This window comes from Centroberyx affinis, unplaced genomic scaffold (genome assembly GCF_046629955.1).
Source record: "Centroberyx affinis isolate AG114_WGS23_722 - 3 ecotype Tasmania unplaced genomic scaffold, CSIRO-AGI_Caff_v1 ptg005218l_1, whole genome shotgun sequence".
Lineage (NCBI taxonomy): Eukaryota > Metazoa > Chordata > Actinopteri > Beryciformes > Berycidae > Centroberyx > Centroberyx affinis.
The window spans coordinates 48,762-66,156 of NW_027282596.1; the positions used below are offsets into that span (position 1 = coordinate 48,762).

Consider the following 17,395-nt stretch of genomic DNA (forward strand, 5'->3'; position numbering starts at 1 on the left):
GTAAATACATTTGTAAAATGTAATAAAAGAGAATGACAAAAAGAGAAAAGAAAAACAAACACGTTTAAAAGTGGGAAAGAAAGAAAACATTACATAAGTGCAATTCTATAAAAGGTGTTTTAAGAAGTGATTTACAATATGTTCACAGCATAAGTACATTATAAGCACACTGTGAATGAAAGATTATTATAATCACATAAAAGGCACTCGAGCTGCCTAATGCCCCACCATAATTACCATGGTATATTGAACATAAGCAGTTATGCTAATGAGGTCATTAATTAAGATATTCAATGCATTATTTAGCAAATATTTCTATGTCAACATACTTGTATTCACATAACACACATTCATATGAACTCCATATTTTAAAGCATTTAAGCATCATAGTAGGCTCAAGAAAATCAGTTTTTCCTCATTAATATGAAAATGTATGCATCAATATAATCCAAAATCTAATGAGATTACATTAGGGTTACATTAAGTCATTTAGCAGACGCTTTTGTCCAAAGTGACTTATAATAAGTGGGATCATTTACTCTATAGGGGGAACCTGTTGTGAAATTATGATTTCTATCATGTATTGTTCTTGTTTCTATCATGTATTGTTCTTGTCTACACACAGATGCAAAAAAATGTAGGGAGGTGAATACTTTAAGAGGCAACTGTATAGTTATGACATGATATTAAAGTGAAGGTAATTTTCTGATGATTATATTGTAAGCACAGAACTCGAATGGATAGAACAGTCATTCCAATTAAAATCAATGTTCCTGGACGGCCGGAGTGGCGGCCATTTTTATGAGAACCGTTGGACTAGCTTCCGTATAAACCGACTTACAGGAAGTCGTTAAGGCAAGAGGCTTTACAGCAAAGACCAAAGCAGCTTCTCTTGCTGCCATAGAATGCTAACATGCTAATGTTGACTAGAGGAGCTAGTGAGCGAAGTTCAGTCTTTGAAGCTTTGAAGCTTTAAAGCTACGTTAGCCTCGACGTTAGCTTTCAGTTGAATTTTGACAGTTTGCTAAGCACTTGTGCAACAGGTACATCTGCACAGTTCTCAAGCAAGTGTGACAGACTTTAGTCTTACAGCCTAGACATGCGTTGTCACCATAGCAACTAACCCTTTAAATTCCATAATCATCATTTTATGGTGTACTAGCCAAATTACCTCAGCAAACAGAGGTAGGACCTTTGTATCCATTCAAATTCTATGAGTAATATGCTGGCAATACATCACAATGCACGTAAACTGATTTCACTGTGTTTCATCAGCACAAATGCATGCGTTTTGAAAAATTTGAAAATAATAATCACAAAAATGCAATTGTAAGATGGAAATGTTCCATCATTCTCCATGATCCGCTGTTAAACTGATAGCAGTCATGACACACTGTTACAATGACGGCAGTTATGCCAGTAAAGTACTGAAAAGATGCTACTGTCAGTCCAGTTGGTCAAGTCTGGTGTCTGCAGTATTTACTGTGTTGGCACTCTTTTAGTCTGCAGTCTCTAGGGCTAGCACTTACTGAGGTGTCAGATTCTGAGAAAACAAAATAAAGGAGAGAAACTGAAAAAGTAGTATTTCTTCCAAACCTATGTACTTGATTTGTTTATCCATCCATTACGGTTTTTTTTTGGGGTCTTTTTTAGGCCTCTTTCAAAAAAGACTGCCAGTTTTGGAAGGCATATCCTTTAATCTTTGACTTGCTGAATACAATATAACACACTATACCAGCCTGATTTTTATGGATGGACCAAAGTAAGAGACACTGAAGTCATTGAAGAACTGTGGTTCAGCCGTGGGCAAAAAAAAGCAGTTTGTCAAGTTTTTTCAAGCAATGTTTAACTGTTTGAAACCGCATTTGCACGAAAAGTCAAGTGCCAAGTACAATTTAAATATAGACTATTTTCAGATGATACTGCTCAGCAAAAATAAGAATCTATCACATGGGGTATATTTAAGCGCAAATAATTGTGTGAAGTCTGATGAAGAGCGGGCTTTCAAACTGTCATATTACTACAGGTTGAGAGGAGATAACAGAGTGCAGTTTTTGCTTTATGCTTCACCAAACCATTTAGGTCTGGTTGCAAAAACGGTGCTCATTTGAATTAAGGGTAAAACAACTCTTTAAGAAAAGAAAGCCGCTCTTTTGTGCACGAAAAACAAAAAGCCTTTATTTGTCTATGTCTATCATACATATTTCTGCATAGGTGCCTTCATCAGGGATATCTCATTTAAAACGGAGTGTACAATCAGACTGACTGGAACTCCAAAAACAACTTCTCAAGTGGGATAACCGCTTGGACTTTGCTTCATTTTACCTTCCTGTCAATCACCACCTGTGTTTTGCAATGAAGGGCGGTTTATTATGGAACCTGGTCCACGGCTCGAGGATGCTGCACTCTGTTCTGAAAGCTCCTGAATGTATTAAGGTCAATTGAAATGGCACGCCGAAAAATGCGTTCAATTTCGGAGTAAATCATGTTCCCAATAAAACATGTATCCAATAAACCAGAGTGCATTTTTGACCCTCAACCCCGCCTCCCTCCCCTACGGCTCTTTCTGGCTGTCAGAAATGGGCACGAGGGACTTTCATTCCCTGGGCTTTTATTCCCCGAGCGATGACTGGACGCCAACTGCCTCCTCCGAGGCTGCTAACGGTGGCGCCGGCCCACTCATCACTCAGACAACCGCAAGCTACGTGGCACCGCGCCTCGCTCATCTCCCCAGCCAATGATCGAGACTTATTCGGTGAAACAATTGCACATTTGAGTGGTAGCTAACTTTTTCGTGTTGACAGATAGCCACAAATGTGGTCATCTGTTGACATCAGCTAAAATCGCTTAGGCTGCCAAAGCTATCTATTATTATTTGGCTGCCTAGTTTCATTTATGACACCACCATGAGGAAGGTTTTTTTTTTTAATTTTTTTATAGCTAGACACTTTCTATACATATGTATGGCCTTCTGTAGACCTGAAAATGTGAATACAACATTCTGCACATCATGTAAATATGCTGTAAATTTGGATTCTGATTTGATATGTTTCACTGTATATTCATTTCAAAGTAATACATTTTTTTTATTTTTCACAACCATTTCATATTCTTGGTACAAATATGGTGCAGTATTTTCACGTCTTCTGTGGACCTGTTAATGTGAATATGATGCATATTTTGCACACCATGTACAGTATATATGATGTAAATTCTACTGTATGTTTTCATATTGAAATACTCTTCTAATTCGTTACATACAATTTATATACAGTACGTAGGATGATAGTGTTTTATTTTGTTACTTATCACATTCATTTTTAAGTATTTTTTTTTAAATTTTGAATTTGTCACAGACATTTCATAATTTTGGTATATTCTCATATTGTACTTTTTTTTTCATTATTTTTTCTTTGTCTCAGTATGTTCAAATGCTCACAATACCTCATCATAATGCTGTAGTTCATTTCTTTTATATTTTACATCCATCCATTTCTACTTAGGACAGTGTTGAAATATGCTATTTTTCTGTGCTGTATCCTATTACTAGTTGCTGCTGCAAAAACCCAATTTCCCCATGGGGATCAGTGAAGTTTCATCTTGTGTGTAAGTATCTGCATGTGTGTGTGTGTGTGTGTGTGTGTGTCCCTCACCGGCCTTCCCGATCTGCACAGCCAGCCGGGTGAGTTTGCCCTGCAGCACGGACTTCTCCTTCTTGGTTACGTTGACCTTCTTCACCGGCTTAGCCTCCTCCTTCTCCTCCTTCTCCTCCGATTCGGCAGCCTCCTCGCTCTTCAGGGGCTGGATTTCCAGGGCGATGCCATCCTGGGTCTTAGCTGGGGGGGGAGGGGGGGAGGGGGGGTGATAGACAGGTGGGGGTGGGGGGAGGGTAAAAGGGAGGAGGGTAGTGGTAAAGGGCCAGTGGGAGGAGTGGGGGAGAAGGGGTGGTCAAGAGAGAGGGCAAAGGTAGAAGAAGATGGAGAGGAAGGGTTTGGGATGGGTTTGGGGGGGGGGGGGGGCAGAATGGAGGAGGCAGGGGTAAAGGGGCAAGTGGGCAAGAGGAAAGGGTGATGGGTAAAGGGGTTTAGAAATGGGGAAGGGCGGTGAGAGAGGGCATAGGTAGAAGAAGATTGAGACGGGTAGAGGACGGGTTTGGGAGATGGGGTAGGGTAGATGAAACAGAGGAGAGGAGGATTGGGTAGGATGAGGGAGGAAGAGGAAGGTATGGGACATAAGGAGATATGATGGAGGAAATAGATTGTGAAAGGGGCAGAGGGTTGAAGTCGGGCCACAACAGGGTTACAGGGATGGAGATGGAGAAGAGAGGAAAGCGGGTGTTTTCAAGATTTGGGAGGGATTAAGAGTGGAGAATGTGGGAAGAGGGCAACGGTTGATAATGGTAGGTAGATAACAAAAAAAAAAAAAAAACAAGGTTGGAGGTTTTACAAAATGGTTGAGGAGGGTCAACGATGGTGGCGATGGTTGTTCAGGAGGATGAAGAGGAGGAGATATTAAAAAAAAAAACAAGGGAGCAAGGGTTCAGGAGTGGTTTGGGGATGAAGGGTAGGGAGGCAGACAAGCAGATTCAGTTAGAGTTGGAGGAAAAGTTGAAAACGCTGCCGACCAGACCAGTGATCCGCAGAGGATTACAGAGACCTCTGAGATCAGAAAAGACCTCTCACAGTATCATTAACATGGATCTGAATTTCTGGTGAGCCTTTGGCTGAATGCAAAGAATGGCATTTAACCAAATAATTATCAAAGAACAATCAGTATGAATGAAAAAGGTCCAAGTAGTCGGGGCATTTAGAAAACACTCTTGCAAACATGTTAGGAACAGCAGTTAATAATGAAAAAGTAGCTTGGTGAACATTAAGCGCACATACCACAGAGTACAGCAGAGGAGATAAAACAGAGAGGATTTAACAAGGGAGTGTCAATCATAGACAAACAGTGTCCCACTTTTGTCAAGACAGCATTAAACATCAGAGCTAAGAGGTTGGGAACAAGGCGGTTGGGAGGGAGACTGAATTCTGACATGGCTCCTTGTTTCGTCTTGTCAACGCAAAGATAAGTCGTCCTGCTACACAGCTCTGCTCCTGATTTACATAGGCAAAGAGTATATTTGCATTTCACTTCATCGGCTTGGATTTGTCTTATTTGTACTGTAGTATATGGAGCCTTTTGATGTGTTTGAGCTCTGCGCAAGGGTGCACAACGTGGTATTGAATTAAACTATTCACTATCTCCATCCAATGCTATGCATTCTTATACTGCCATATCAAAGCACTGAAAATGTTATGTTAGTCCTTCTGTACAATGCCTTGTAAAGGACTGGTATGACAGTACAGAATCAAAACTGATTAAAACTGTGACAATATTATTTGGATATCACTAAGAATTTCTTGATATTTCAGGAAAAACTCCTCTGGAATTGACTAAATGTGAGTAGATGAGCTTAAAAATGGCTGGAAATACTGAAGTTTTTGCCCTAAAAATAACAGCAATACAGCAATTAGTAGGGATGGGATGATACGCTTATCTCACGATACGGTACTTGATAACCGATACAGGGTTTACGATTCAGCACAACCATGATACAATGTAATAAATAAAAGTTCAGTGACAACAAAGTCTGACTGCAGAATTATGTTTGAGTCACAAATCTTTCAAGCGATGGCACTGGCTTGCTAGAACGCAAATATGGAATAAAGTGTAAGTAATATAATTTGGATGGAGAGCTTGTGAATCTGCGATGGTCAAGCCGTCTCATTTGTGATTACTTCTGCCCCACGATACGTATCGTCACATTTTTTGTATCGCGATATATTGAATTTTCGATAAATCATCCCATCCCTAGCAATAAGTGTCCTGGCACATATTGCACGCTCAGGCGTCCTGTTGGGGCATCCGTCTTTGACTTGACCCGCTCAAGGTTTCTTCCGTTTTTCGTTCATACGGTTTGCTTGGAAGGTTTTCCTTGTATGCTTTGAGGGTCTAAGGCTGGTGGTGCTGGGTAGGTTCGGCTATGTAGGACAGGTAGGTAGACTTGCTATGTTACATCATTCTGTTCCATGATTGAATGCTAATTAGTTAAATCTAGGTAGGCTTATTCTCTGTAAAGTTCTTTGAAACATGCTTGTGATGAAGAGCTACAGAAATAAATGAACTTGAACTTAACTCTGACATGAGTCAATTGTATCTTTATTCTATTAAACCCTCTTGGGGCATCAATGGGAAATCCACTTCTGATCATAGCAATATCACTTTTGGTACCAATAGCAAATACCAATGGACCATGCACATGAAGCACATCTTAGTTTCCTGGATGACACCTCTTCCATAGTGCAGCACCAATCTCCAGTTGACTCTTACAGTATTTCCCACTCAGAAGAGTAACTTCAGCTGCCCACTGCAAAAATCTGTCCAGGTTTTCTAAAATCTTTCCAACCACCAGCTTTCTGTTTGGTAACCAGCACTTGGTGCTTTAGCCTGCTGAAATCACATGGATTTTTTTTTTTTCTTAAGCCATTGACTTAGTGTTGCTGTCTGTCTGGCTGGTGCAAGCATGTTTCAATATGACAGTGAGAGGATAAGGCTTGGGTGCTTACCAGGGTCAGAAATTAAAATGCCCTTGAAATGATAAATAATAGGGCAAAAAAATGCCACTTATTATTAGTGTACCCTGTTCTGCATGTCATCCTGTTCCTAGTTTGTTCACTGAGATGTCAAATAGTCATGCGTCAATGCGCCTATTGTCCCCAGTGGGCCACCGTAGATGATTTGAGCCAATGAATGGGCGATTCTTTCCAGTGCGCTCTGGGTGAGAAAAATTGAACAGTTTTTTGATCAGAAAAGAACCGAGTACACAGCCTGAAGCAGCAAAAAAACTGTTGGCACCGCACAATGAGCAGGAGAAGAAAACGCCAACCCCACACAAACCACTGTGTAAACAAAAAATAAAACAAAAATAATAATAACCAATATTGTAAAAAAAAAAAAAAAAAGTGTGGAAGATGGGACTGGTTGGGGGCAGAGAGGGGAAAATGACACCGTCCTCCTCTGTAAGGCCTGCCGCCAGTTTCCAGCAGTGGGGAAAGAAGTTAAAACAAAGTGGTACGAATTGAGTGTTTATTTGCCAATATGCCATGCAAAGGTATTATTTTACAGTTCACTAAAATTGCCCCCAAAAAAGGACCAAGACGATTTCAAATTCCATTTACTGAAACAATTACATGCTAGGGTTTGGCTGAAATGATATGCTCAAAACTTGCCAGCACAGCCGTTGAGAACAGTAATCACCCGTTTTCTAGAGGTATCCAGTGATCCAAGAATAATGGTCACCCTCAAGCACCACTCAGAAGTGAGAGCTCACTCTGGCCACACGCTTGCATTTCAAGGTGGTAAATTATCACTCCGACCAATACAGCTATCATCTTCACGACAAAGTTCAGACACCAGACATTAGCCTTGTGCACCCAGCGTTCGCTTGGGAACGGATCACTAGTCTATCATTTAGAACGTACCCAGACAGAATTTTGCAGAAAGGAGGTATTTTTTTTTGGACATGACCACCGTTTTATCAAACTGGCAACAGCAGATGTCACCGTTTGGACAATTTGCACCAAGGGATGAGTTGTAGGGTAGGGGTGTCAAACCAGGAAGCTTTGTAGTTATATGCACATGGTCCATTCTGAGGACGAGGTCGGAACGGACCACAAGCCACACAACATAGAACTAAGCAAGACCAGAACTAACTGACACAGCTTCACACGGACGGGACGGGACTGGACGGTGGACCCACGGAACCAACGCACAGCACTTCAACAGACGCAGCACTGAACCATGGGAAAACGCACGGCGGATAGGGGGGGGGGGGGGGAGGGGGAGGGGGCGGGCAAAGTGTGTTTTTACAATAAAAAAAAAGAAACAAAAAGTCGACAAACAAGAGGACGACCGACAAACTCAAAGAATTACCAAAAAAAACCAAAAAGCAATAACGATACAAAACCACCACAAAAAAAAAGAAGACAAAGTACGAGGTAGAGGAGGCTGAAAAAACTCTGTAGGCTATATTTCAGCAAGAGAGAGAGAGAGAGAGAGAGAGAGAGAGAGCGAGGGAGACTAAAAGAGGGAGAGAGTCAAACAGTGATTACAAGACAGCATGAAGTCCTGAGCAACACCCTGGAAGAGGCAACAGTGAGATAAATGAAGAGAAATCAAAGCGAAGAAGGAAAAAGGGAAAAGAAAAATACACAACGGAACAAACGACAGTCCACAGCCCACTGAACTGCAAGGTGCAACTCCCACACAGACGCTCTGGCCCACTGGCTGTTGAGACAGCGATGCGGCTTATTCACTTGATCTATTTGCCCAGTGTGAATTTCTGGACCATTTGGTTTTTCTCACTAATGACACTGCACTGTGAAAAAAAGGCATTTTCAAAGCATGTAAGTGAGGAGCGGGGGCTTGTCACATGTGTCAGCGTTGAACGTTTTTAATCGTCAACTTATTGTCAAATTAATGTGATGCTGAACCTTGGTATTTGGTATAATGCCATAAACAAATGAGAGCATGGTGGAGACGACTGGTCGGCTATTGACCTTATTCACATGGCGGCCATTTTGAACGTCGGGGTGGGAAACTCTATCTGGAAGACTGGCATATACTGTATAAAACTAGCATTACTTAAACACAGTGGTGGAATGTAACTAAGTACATTTACTCAAGTACTGTACTTAAGTACAATTTAGAGGTACTTGTACTTTACTTGAGTATTTCCATTTCATGCTACTTTATACTTCTACTCCACTACATTTCAGAGGGAAATATTGTACTTTTTACTCCACTACATTATTTGACAGCTTTAGTTACTAGTTGCTTTGTAGATTTAGATTATTAATACAAATTATCAATCAACTAATAAATTATGATATATTTTTATAGGTTAAACTACCCAGCAGTATATAAAGTAATTCAAATTAGCTCCACCTTTACCAGCTGCAACATAAAGTGATGAACACATTAATGCATCAATAATTATAGTCCAATAACATGATATATATGATTCTGAAATGGGCCATTTGCATAATGACTACTTTTACTTTTGCTACTTTAAGTATATTTTGATGCTAATACTTTTGTACTTTGACTTAAGTAAGATTTTGAATGCAGGACTTTAACTTATAACAAAGTATTTTTACACTGTGGTATTGCTACTTTTACTTAAGTCAAAGATCTGAATACTTCTTCCACCACTGCTTAAACACATAAGTGAGGACAGAGCAAACATCAAATTAGCCAGCAATCTCAGGAACAACAACAAGGACTTCTTGAATTTAGGGAAGTTAGCTAGCTTACTAATTAGCTAAGACACTAGCTAGCTGCCTAGGCTAGACTGTGGTAGCTAGCGATTAGAGCTGCAACGATTAATCGATTAGTTGTCAACTATTAAATTAATCGGCAACTATTTTGATAATCGATTAATCGGTTTGAGTATTTTTTTAAGAAAAATAAGTCACAATTCTCTGATTCCAGCTTCTTAAATGTGAATATTTTCTGGTTTCTTTACTCCTCTATGACAGTAAACTGAATATCTTTGGTTTGTGGACAAAACAAGACATTTGAGGACGTCATCTTGGGCTTTGGGAAACACTGATCCACATTTTTCACCATTTTCTGACATTTTATAGACCAAACAACTAATCCATTAATCGAGAAAATAATCAACAGATTAATCGACAATGAAAATAATCGTTCGTTGCAGCCCTACTAGCGATAATGGGACAATTATATTCAAAAAGTTACCCAATATCCATCCTGATTCTTGAGAGCCATTTGTTTCTAACAGAAAAATGTCTAATATATAAAAGATTTTCAGTGGGGAATCTGTAAAATATTAATTGTTTGTATGGAGCATCTGAATTCGCTCTTCCAGGTAGAATTCCCAACCCGATTGCTACAAATGGCCGCTGTGTGAATAAGGTCAATGATATTGTTGGTGCTAGCGTTTCTTAAAATTAAGACCACATTTCCCATAACCCCCCCCCCCCCAATCTTCATTCCCCTGTTGATGCTGGTTAGTTGCTGTGAGTGAGGGTATTCCAGATTGTGTACCTCATGTGTTTTGAGTCAGAGTTAAGTGGAGGTTATCCTGCCAGGACCACAGCTCTGTTCAGATTTCTACCAGAAAGCAGAGGATGTTTACTGGTAATGAAAGTCCAAGGGCAAAGGGAAGGAGACAGGGCAACGTGTGTGTGTGTGTGTGTGTGTGTGTGTGTGTGTGTGTGTGTGTGTGAGCGAGAGAGAGAGAGAGAGCGAGAGGGAGAGGGAGAGAGAGAGAGAGAGAGAGAGAGAGAGTGTTTATGTGTACGCAGAGGCATTCTGTCTGTAGCAGATGCTCAAGCCATGGGAGGTAGGGAGGAGGGCTGGAGTTTGTGTGTGTGTGTGTGCGTGTGTGTGTGTGTGTGATGAGACAGCTTGCAGGGGAAGTTGGACGTGTGTTGGATCACACGGGACATGGAGGCGAGGGGTCGGGGCCAGAGGGACCACAGCACCCAAGGGCCTTTTAGAAGGGATGAGGGGAGACACACACACACACCAGGGAAAACTAGTAATTGAATAAATTTGAATATTTCAAAAACAAAAACAGGAGCTTAGGGAGTGCTTCACTGAACTAGAACCTCAAATGTCTACTTTGGAGGCCATTTTAGTGTCTGAAAAATCAAGCACACCTCAATTAGGTCAGATCTATTATATATATATTCACCAATATAGACATACTGTAAATCCCCTATTGGCCATATCGTCCAATTAAAGTCGTCCACCTCTGATATGATGCCTCACCTTGCCTTAACGAGCTGCTAACCCACCTAAAACGATTTCATTAGTATGGTTTTCAATGGACTCATGGGACACTGGTTTTAGTGTCCCATGGTGATATACATGCTGTTGCTAACCTCAGAGGCTATTTCACCCTGACAATAATAAAAACACCGAACACTTGTAATTTTTTTGGAATTGTTTGCCATGAAAATGACAAAATTTTGGCCATCAGCAGCTTCAATCCAAATATTTCAGTGGAGTACATAACAAGGTAAACACTGTCACATAACTTACATCAGTTTGATACTGCTTACTATGATCTACACTATGAATTCATGTCCTAAGCATTTATGTCAGCCTGAAAAAGGTGGTAAACGCTATTCTCTAGATAAAAAGGAGGTGAAGTGAGCTTAGGTTTTACCCTTCACTACATCCCTGGTTATCGGCCTTCAAAACACCATATCAGTAAAATCATATAATCAAATGGACGAAACAAAAGTCCAAGGCACTCTTCTTTGAAAAATGTAAAATTTGTAAAATTTGTAAAATTAGCAAAATTTGTAAAATTTGTAAAATTTGTAAAATTTGTAAAAAAAAATTCAAAGAAGAGTGCCTTGGACTTTTGTTTCATTCTGTTGCATACTCCAAACCAAAACCCTCATATCAGTCAAACCATATAATCAAATGAACAAACAAAAGTCCAAGGCATTCTTCGTTGAAAAATTGTAAATATTGAAATTGTAAAAATTTTTTACATTTTTTTTTTAAAGAAGAGTGCCTTGGGCTTGTTTTCGTTCAGTTGCATACTCCAAACCAAAGAGCACCTTATTTGGAAGTTTTCTGACACTGTGCACCATTTTAGTAGCACTCTCTGCTTTTCTTCTTTGTTCCATCTAATCAAATGTTTGAAAACAATAAATCCAATAAATGTTTGCCCTGGCCTGGATGTTTACGTGGACTTTCCCACCTCTGACTGTAGAAGACATAGGGGAAGGTGCTGGCCACCCGAGTCTGGCCTGCGACTTTACGGGCCGGCGGACTAAGCGGGCCGGGCTTGAAGGTTGAGAGTTGCACCCTTTGACAGGTAAAGCGAGGCGAGAGAACTTCCCCCTTTTATATAGCAGGTGGAGGGAAAGCGTGACAGTGTGAAAGCGGAGAGAGAGAGAGAGAGAGAGAGAGAGAGAGAGAGAGAGAGAGAGAGAGAGAGAGAGAGAGAGAGGTAGAGAGACTGACACGACACTCCATCCTGCCGCTGAACGGAGGGGGGTGGGGGGTGGGGGGGTGGTGAGGGGAGGGGGATGGAGGGGAGCTGAGGGGGGGGGGGGGGGGGAGATGGGAGGGATGGATGGCTGGATGGAGGGGTTACCTTTGTTGCGATTTTCGGGGGGTCCTTGTTTTTTACCTGTTCGGACAGAGGAGAGAGTGCGGAATGCTGATAACATGGCTCAAAAGGAAAGAGGAAAATCATAACAAAACTGAGGGAAAACATAAAAGAGGGTCAAAACCAATAGATAATCCACATGTGTGTGTTGTGTGTGTGTGTGCTGTGGGCAGGAATGGGCCATCCGAGGGGAGAGAGAGAGAGAGAGAGAGGGAGCTCACTGGTCTCCGGTTGGGATTGATGGGGAGGCAACCATCAGCCATTAGGCCTACATGCTTTACTGAGGAGCTACAGTATTATGGGGCTCTAGCCTGCCTTGTCATTCACCAGATGTAACACTATAGCACTGTGTTTTTTTTATTCTGAAAGGTTTGGCGAGATCATAAACAACAGAAATACTCTCACACACAAATGGGTGGTGCTACACACACACACACACACACACACACGTCTTGACACTCAGGCAGTGATTTCTGACAGAAAGAGACTACACTGCTCCAGGAATTTTTGCCTCACTTCTGTGTGTGTGTGTGTGTGGGGGGGTGGGGGTGGGTGTGTGTGTGTGTTTGTGTGTGTGTTTGCATGCATGTCAATGACACTTCTTATGCTTGAAAAAGAACTAATGGGTGTGATGAGCGCGAGCGAGCGTCTGGGTGTGTGAATGTGTGTGAGGAGCTGTGGGAGTGGGTGGGGGGCTGCAGCAGCGAGGTGTATGTGTGTGTGTGTGTGCTCTGAGTGTGTGTGTGTGTGTGTGTGTGTGTGGGAAGGGGGGGGGTGATGCAGCCATGTGCAACAGCAAAGTCTGTTCTCTGTCTCTGCTGTAACCAGGACAGAACAGACAGCTAATCCAAATACATTAATGTGTGTGTGTGTGTGTGTGTGTGTGTGTGTGAGAGAGATGTGTTTGTGAATGCTGGTATGAATGTGAGCCTGACTCTTCACTGCCTGGCTGACTCTTGAGTTGCTCTGCTTGCTCTTCTGCTAAATCTTAATTCTACTAAAATCAGAAACCTCAGCCTGCGACAGTTAAGATCATGATGGTGCTCCACAAGGTCATTAGGAATTGATTAGTGGCTTTTTTTTTTTGTTTTTTTTTTAAAAAGCATGGAGGCCAAAAAAGGAAAATTGACATTCTCTCTCCACTGAGCTGGCGCATTCAGCCAATTCAGAATGAATGCCTGAGGGAACTCAGGAACCACATTACCAAACAGGAAACAAAAAAAAAAAATACACGATTAAAAGGGGTTAGCATGGACCACAAGCAAATCAAAACCAACAAAGATCCATTGCAGATGCCTGCTATTGTTTTTTTTTTTTTGTTTTGTTCGTTTCAGCTGGTCTGTGACGGACTAGTAAAGGTTGGGGCATCTCCAGTTTTAAAGGGTTCCACCTCAAAAAGCTAAATACTTGGGAGTAAATAGAGGAGGTAGACAATGGGAGAAGGACAAAGGAAAGTCAATATGTTTTTTGTTTGTTAAAGGGCTACATGTAGCATTTTAACCATCAATATATCATCGTCAAAATGATATATTGGTCAAACCTTGGTAAAATTACTGTGAACAAATGAGACCATGCTCAAAATTTGATTGGTAGCCTCAGTTGTGTTTTCTGCTCCTGATTCTCAGAATGAAGACCACGTTTCCCATAAGCCCCGTTGCTTCCTGTCCCCCCCCCCCCTACCCATCCTTAAATAGGATCAACATGTCGGAGCTGATATTTCCATCGGCCTTTCACTCCATTCCACCTTCTACCACGGACAAAACCCCCCCCCCAGAAAGCTTAGCTCCGCGTGCTTCCTGTTCCTGTTTTGTGCCGTAAAGCGATCCGGCAGATTTCCTCCTCAAATCCGACCTGGTAGCCACGATGTGAAAAGGTAGAGGCTGCCAACTTTGTCGGCGATGGTCTTGTTTGTTTACGGTAATTAAACTAACGTCTCAAAAATTGATGTGGGAATGATTTACTGATGTTAAAATACTGCACTTAGAACCTTTAAACCTTTAAACAATACAGGTATGTTGTTACTGCCCCATATCGAACTGAATCTGAAAACTTCAAATTTAGAAAGGATATAATTGCAAATATTCCCAATCTGCACTATTTGAACAATGGAGCAAAATCATGTATTCTTTATCTGCTACATTGCCGACACTATAATATCCGTCTTTACACCTGAGCTTCATTGCATATGCTGCACATACTGGATTCCTCCCAGAACAGCTTCCCTTGGACAGCCAGTGTTTTTTTTTTTTTTGAACATTAACAGCGAGAGCCGGGGAGTGAAAGCAGCGTGTGCAAAAGCGGGCATCTGCCTCCTTATTTTTTTGGGGGGATTTTTTTTTTTTTTTTTGTCTCTGGGAGGCGCAGGTGTGACGGGCTGTTAATTCGATTTGTCGCTTGGGGTATCTCTTACTTTTCTTGACCTTCTTCTCTTCGTCACTCTCGCCGGCACCCAAGAGAGTAAAAATGATGCCTGTCTGAGAGTTGAGGCCGACCGCTGACACTACCATTCTGCCCGATCCCTCCATCACGTGGGTTCCTGAGGGGGTGGGGGGGGGTGGGGTGGGGGGGACAGAAGAAGACAGAGAGATAAGGAGTGAGACAAAATAAAGAGCCGCCACGTGCAAGCTGAAAAATGTCACTGATGGACAGCTGCTGGGTGGGTTTAGGCTGATATAATGGTTTGCCCGATATATGGGGCCGATATTGTCCTGTTATTAAAAATGGGATCTGGTCCAGTCGATGTCGTTCACCTCTGATATGGTGGATATGAAGCAGTTAATCGATTTAATATTATTTGTACTTGAATTAATTAATACTACACTAGTTGTCTGGGGGAAACCCCTAAACTGAATTGATTCTAATGAGACATTTTGATCGGGTTCCACCCAAATATGCATAAATATTCTTATCACCCTGTAATTTTTTGGCATGAAAATAGTCAAATATAAAGATTCTGAACATCTCAGCTATCAGCAGCTTCCACCCAAAAAAATGTCAGTATCTGTCTTCGAAAACCCATATTGGCCGAACCCGAATTATGAGCGGGCGGTCTTACCGGACAGCAGCATGGGGTCCTTCTCCAGAGACTTCCTGACTTGGTCCGATTCGCCGGTCAGGGAGCTCTCGTCGATCTTCAGGTCGTTGCCTTGGATCAGGATGCCGTCAGCAGGCAGGAGGTCACCTGCAAGTTTGGGTTAGATCACAGCTGTCTGAGTTGCTTCATCATGCACTTTATTAACTGGGACATGACCCCTGGAAGATGGACAAGTGGCATTACTATGGATACTGCTGGCAATGCATTTTAGTTAGGGATGTGACAATATGCGTATCGTGGGGCAGAAAAATGAATCGCGATATTAGCTCAGTTTTATCCTGCTGTAGTAATCACAAAGCTCGCCATCCAAATTATATTATCTGAACTTTGTAATGACATTTTTCAATTGTGTTTACATTCTAGCAAGCCAATACCAATGCTAGAAAGATTTGCGGCTCAGAAACAAACATAATTCTGCAGAGTCATGCTTTGTTGTCACCGAACCTTTATTTATTACATCGTATCGGGGTTGTATTGAGTCTTGAACCCCATATCGTCCACCCCATCACTGGTTATCTGCTATTGGCTGGTCTTTGGTGCCAGGTGATGTCACCGTCTATAGAGTGGTGGTTCTCAACGTGGCGTCCGGGGACCACCGGGGGGTCCTTGAGGGGGTCCCCAGCAAATTGATGAATTGTTAAACTTCAGCATTATTTCATTTACAAGAAGTTAACACAGTTAGAGTGAGAATGTAGAAGAACGACTGTTTTGATCATAGTTTCTCTGTTATCTCTCTACCTACAATACAGATAGTCATGGAGTTCTGGACAAAATCAAATCTAACAATAAAAATATTGTCAGATTTGGGTCTGAGAGACAAAATCGCATCAAATGGGGGTCCGTGGCTCTAATGTGGACTAAATTAGGGGTCCTTGAAATGAAAAAAGGTTGAGAATCACTGCTATAGAGTACAACAGGTGGTGACATCACCTGGCGCCAAAGACCAGCCAATAGCAGATGGCCAGTTCAGTACCGTTCTTTTCAGGCTTCAACACAGATTTGGGTTCGGGGGTCTAGTTCCTCTTGAAGCAGCAGTTCTAAATGATTGGACCTCAAACATCTCTTCTGTCCCCCCCCACCCCCCCGGTCTCGTACCGTATTTGATCTGCGCGATGTCTCCCACCACGATCTCGGCCACGGGGATCTGGATGACCTGGCCCTTGCGGATGACGGTGAACTTCTGCTCCTGCTCGATGCGGCTCTGCAAGCCGCGGAACTGCTTCTCCTTGGACCAGTCGTTGAAGGCCGTCACCAGGACCACGATGATGACGGAGAAGAGGATGGCGGCGCCCTCGATCCAGCCGGCCTGCGCCTCGCCCTCGTCCGCCACGCCGGACTGCCCCTGTACACATCCTGGGAGGGGGGGGGGGGGTGGAGGATGGGGGGATTCAGTAGGAGGGAACGAGATGGAGGTTTGAAAAATACAGTGACATTGAATGTAATGGAACTGCATTAGAAAACGGCTTCCGCGGAGGAGGAGAAACTTGGGATGATACCAAAAAAACCCCCATTACTTTTTAGACTGACTTTCCACTAAAAACGCCTTCGGAAATGCCCATACTCCATCTCCCCCCCCCCCCCCCCCGCTATTCCTTACTTACCTTCACTGTCACCCTCTGGTGGGTGGTAGAATGACAGGCCCAGGGAGATGATGGCAGCGATCTCCAGGATGATGAGGGTGACGTCCTGCAGGGCCTCCCACACCAGCTGCAGGAACGTCTTGGGCTTCTTGGGGGGGATGAAGTTCTTCCCGAACGCCGCGTGGCGCTTCTCCAGGTCCACCGGGTTGCCAGAAAGACCTGCGGGGGGGGGGTTATGTTATTATTATTATTCACATTAAGAGAGAGGAAGCTTTATCGACCATCTTCTGCTTCTGAAGTGTTGTGGATAGTGTTTTGATTTAACGGTGCAATTTCCAAGGTTAAGGTTTCAGTATGATCGTTGTACAGCAACATGGTGTACATTTTTTGGGATAATATAGAGAAAGAGGGACATCATCAGGTATTAAAAGTCAATTAAAAGTCAATATACATTTCTAGAAACAGCAGTTTTGCAATATGACTCGTTTTTGTAGCTGTGAAAGAGTAAAGCCATGG

General features: G+C 42.4%; 1 protein-coding gene across 1 annotated transcript in view; it reads right to left on the bottom strand.

Annotated features, from left to right (window-relative positions):
* LOC139666969 (plasma membrane calcium-transporting ATPase 1-like) overlaps positions 1-17,395 on the bottom strand; it is a 66,581-nt gene that overhangs the window by 37,598 nt on the left and 11,588 nt on the right. Inside the window, exons 2-7 of the mRNA XM_071546330.1 lie at positions 16,901-17,098; positions 16,395-16,652; positions 15,261-15,386; positions 14,616-14,741; positions 12,191-12,226; positions 3,654-3,836 (exon numbers count right to left, since the gene is read on the bottom strand). Of these exons, the coding sequence (XP_071402431.1) occupies positions 3,654-3,836; positions 12,191-12,226; positions 14,616-14,741; positions 15,261-15,386; positions 16,395-16,652; positions 16,901-17,098 (927 nt within the window). The remainder of the gene's footprint in view (positions 1-3,653; positions 3,837-12,190; positions 12,227-14,615; positions 14,742-15,260; positions 15,387-16,394; positions 16,653-16,900; positions 17,099-17,395) is intronic.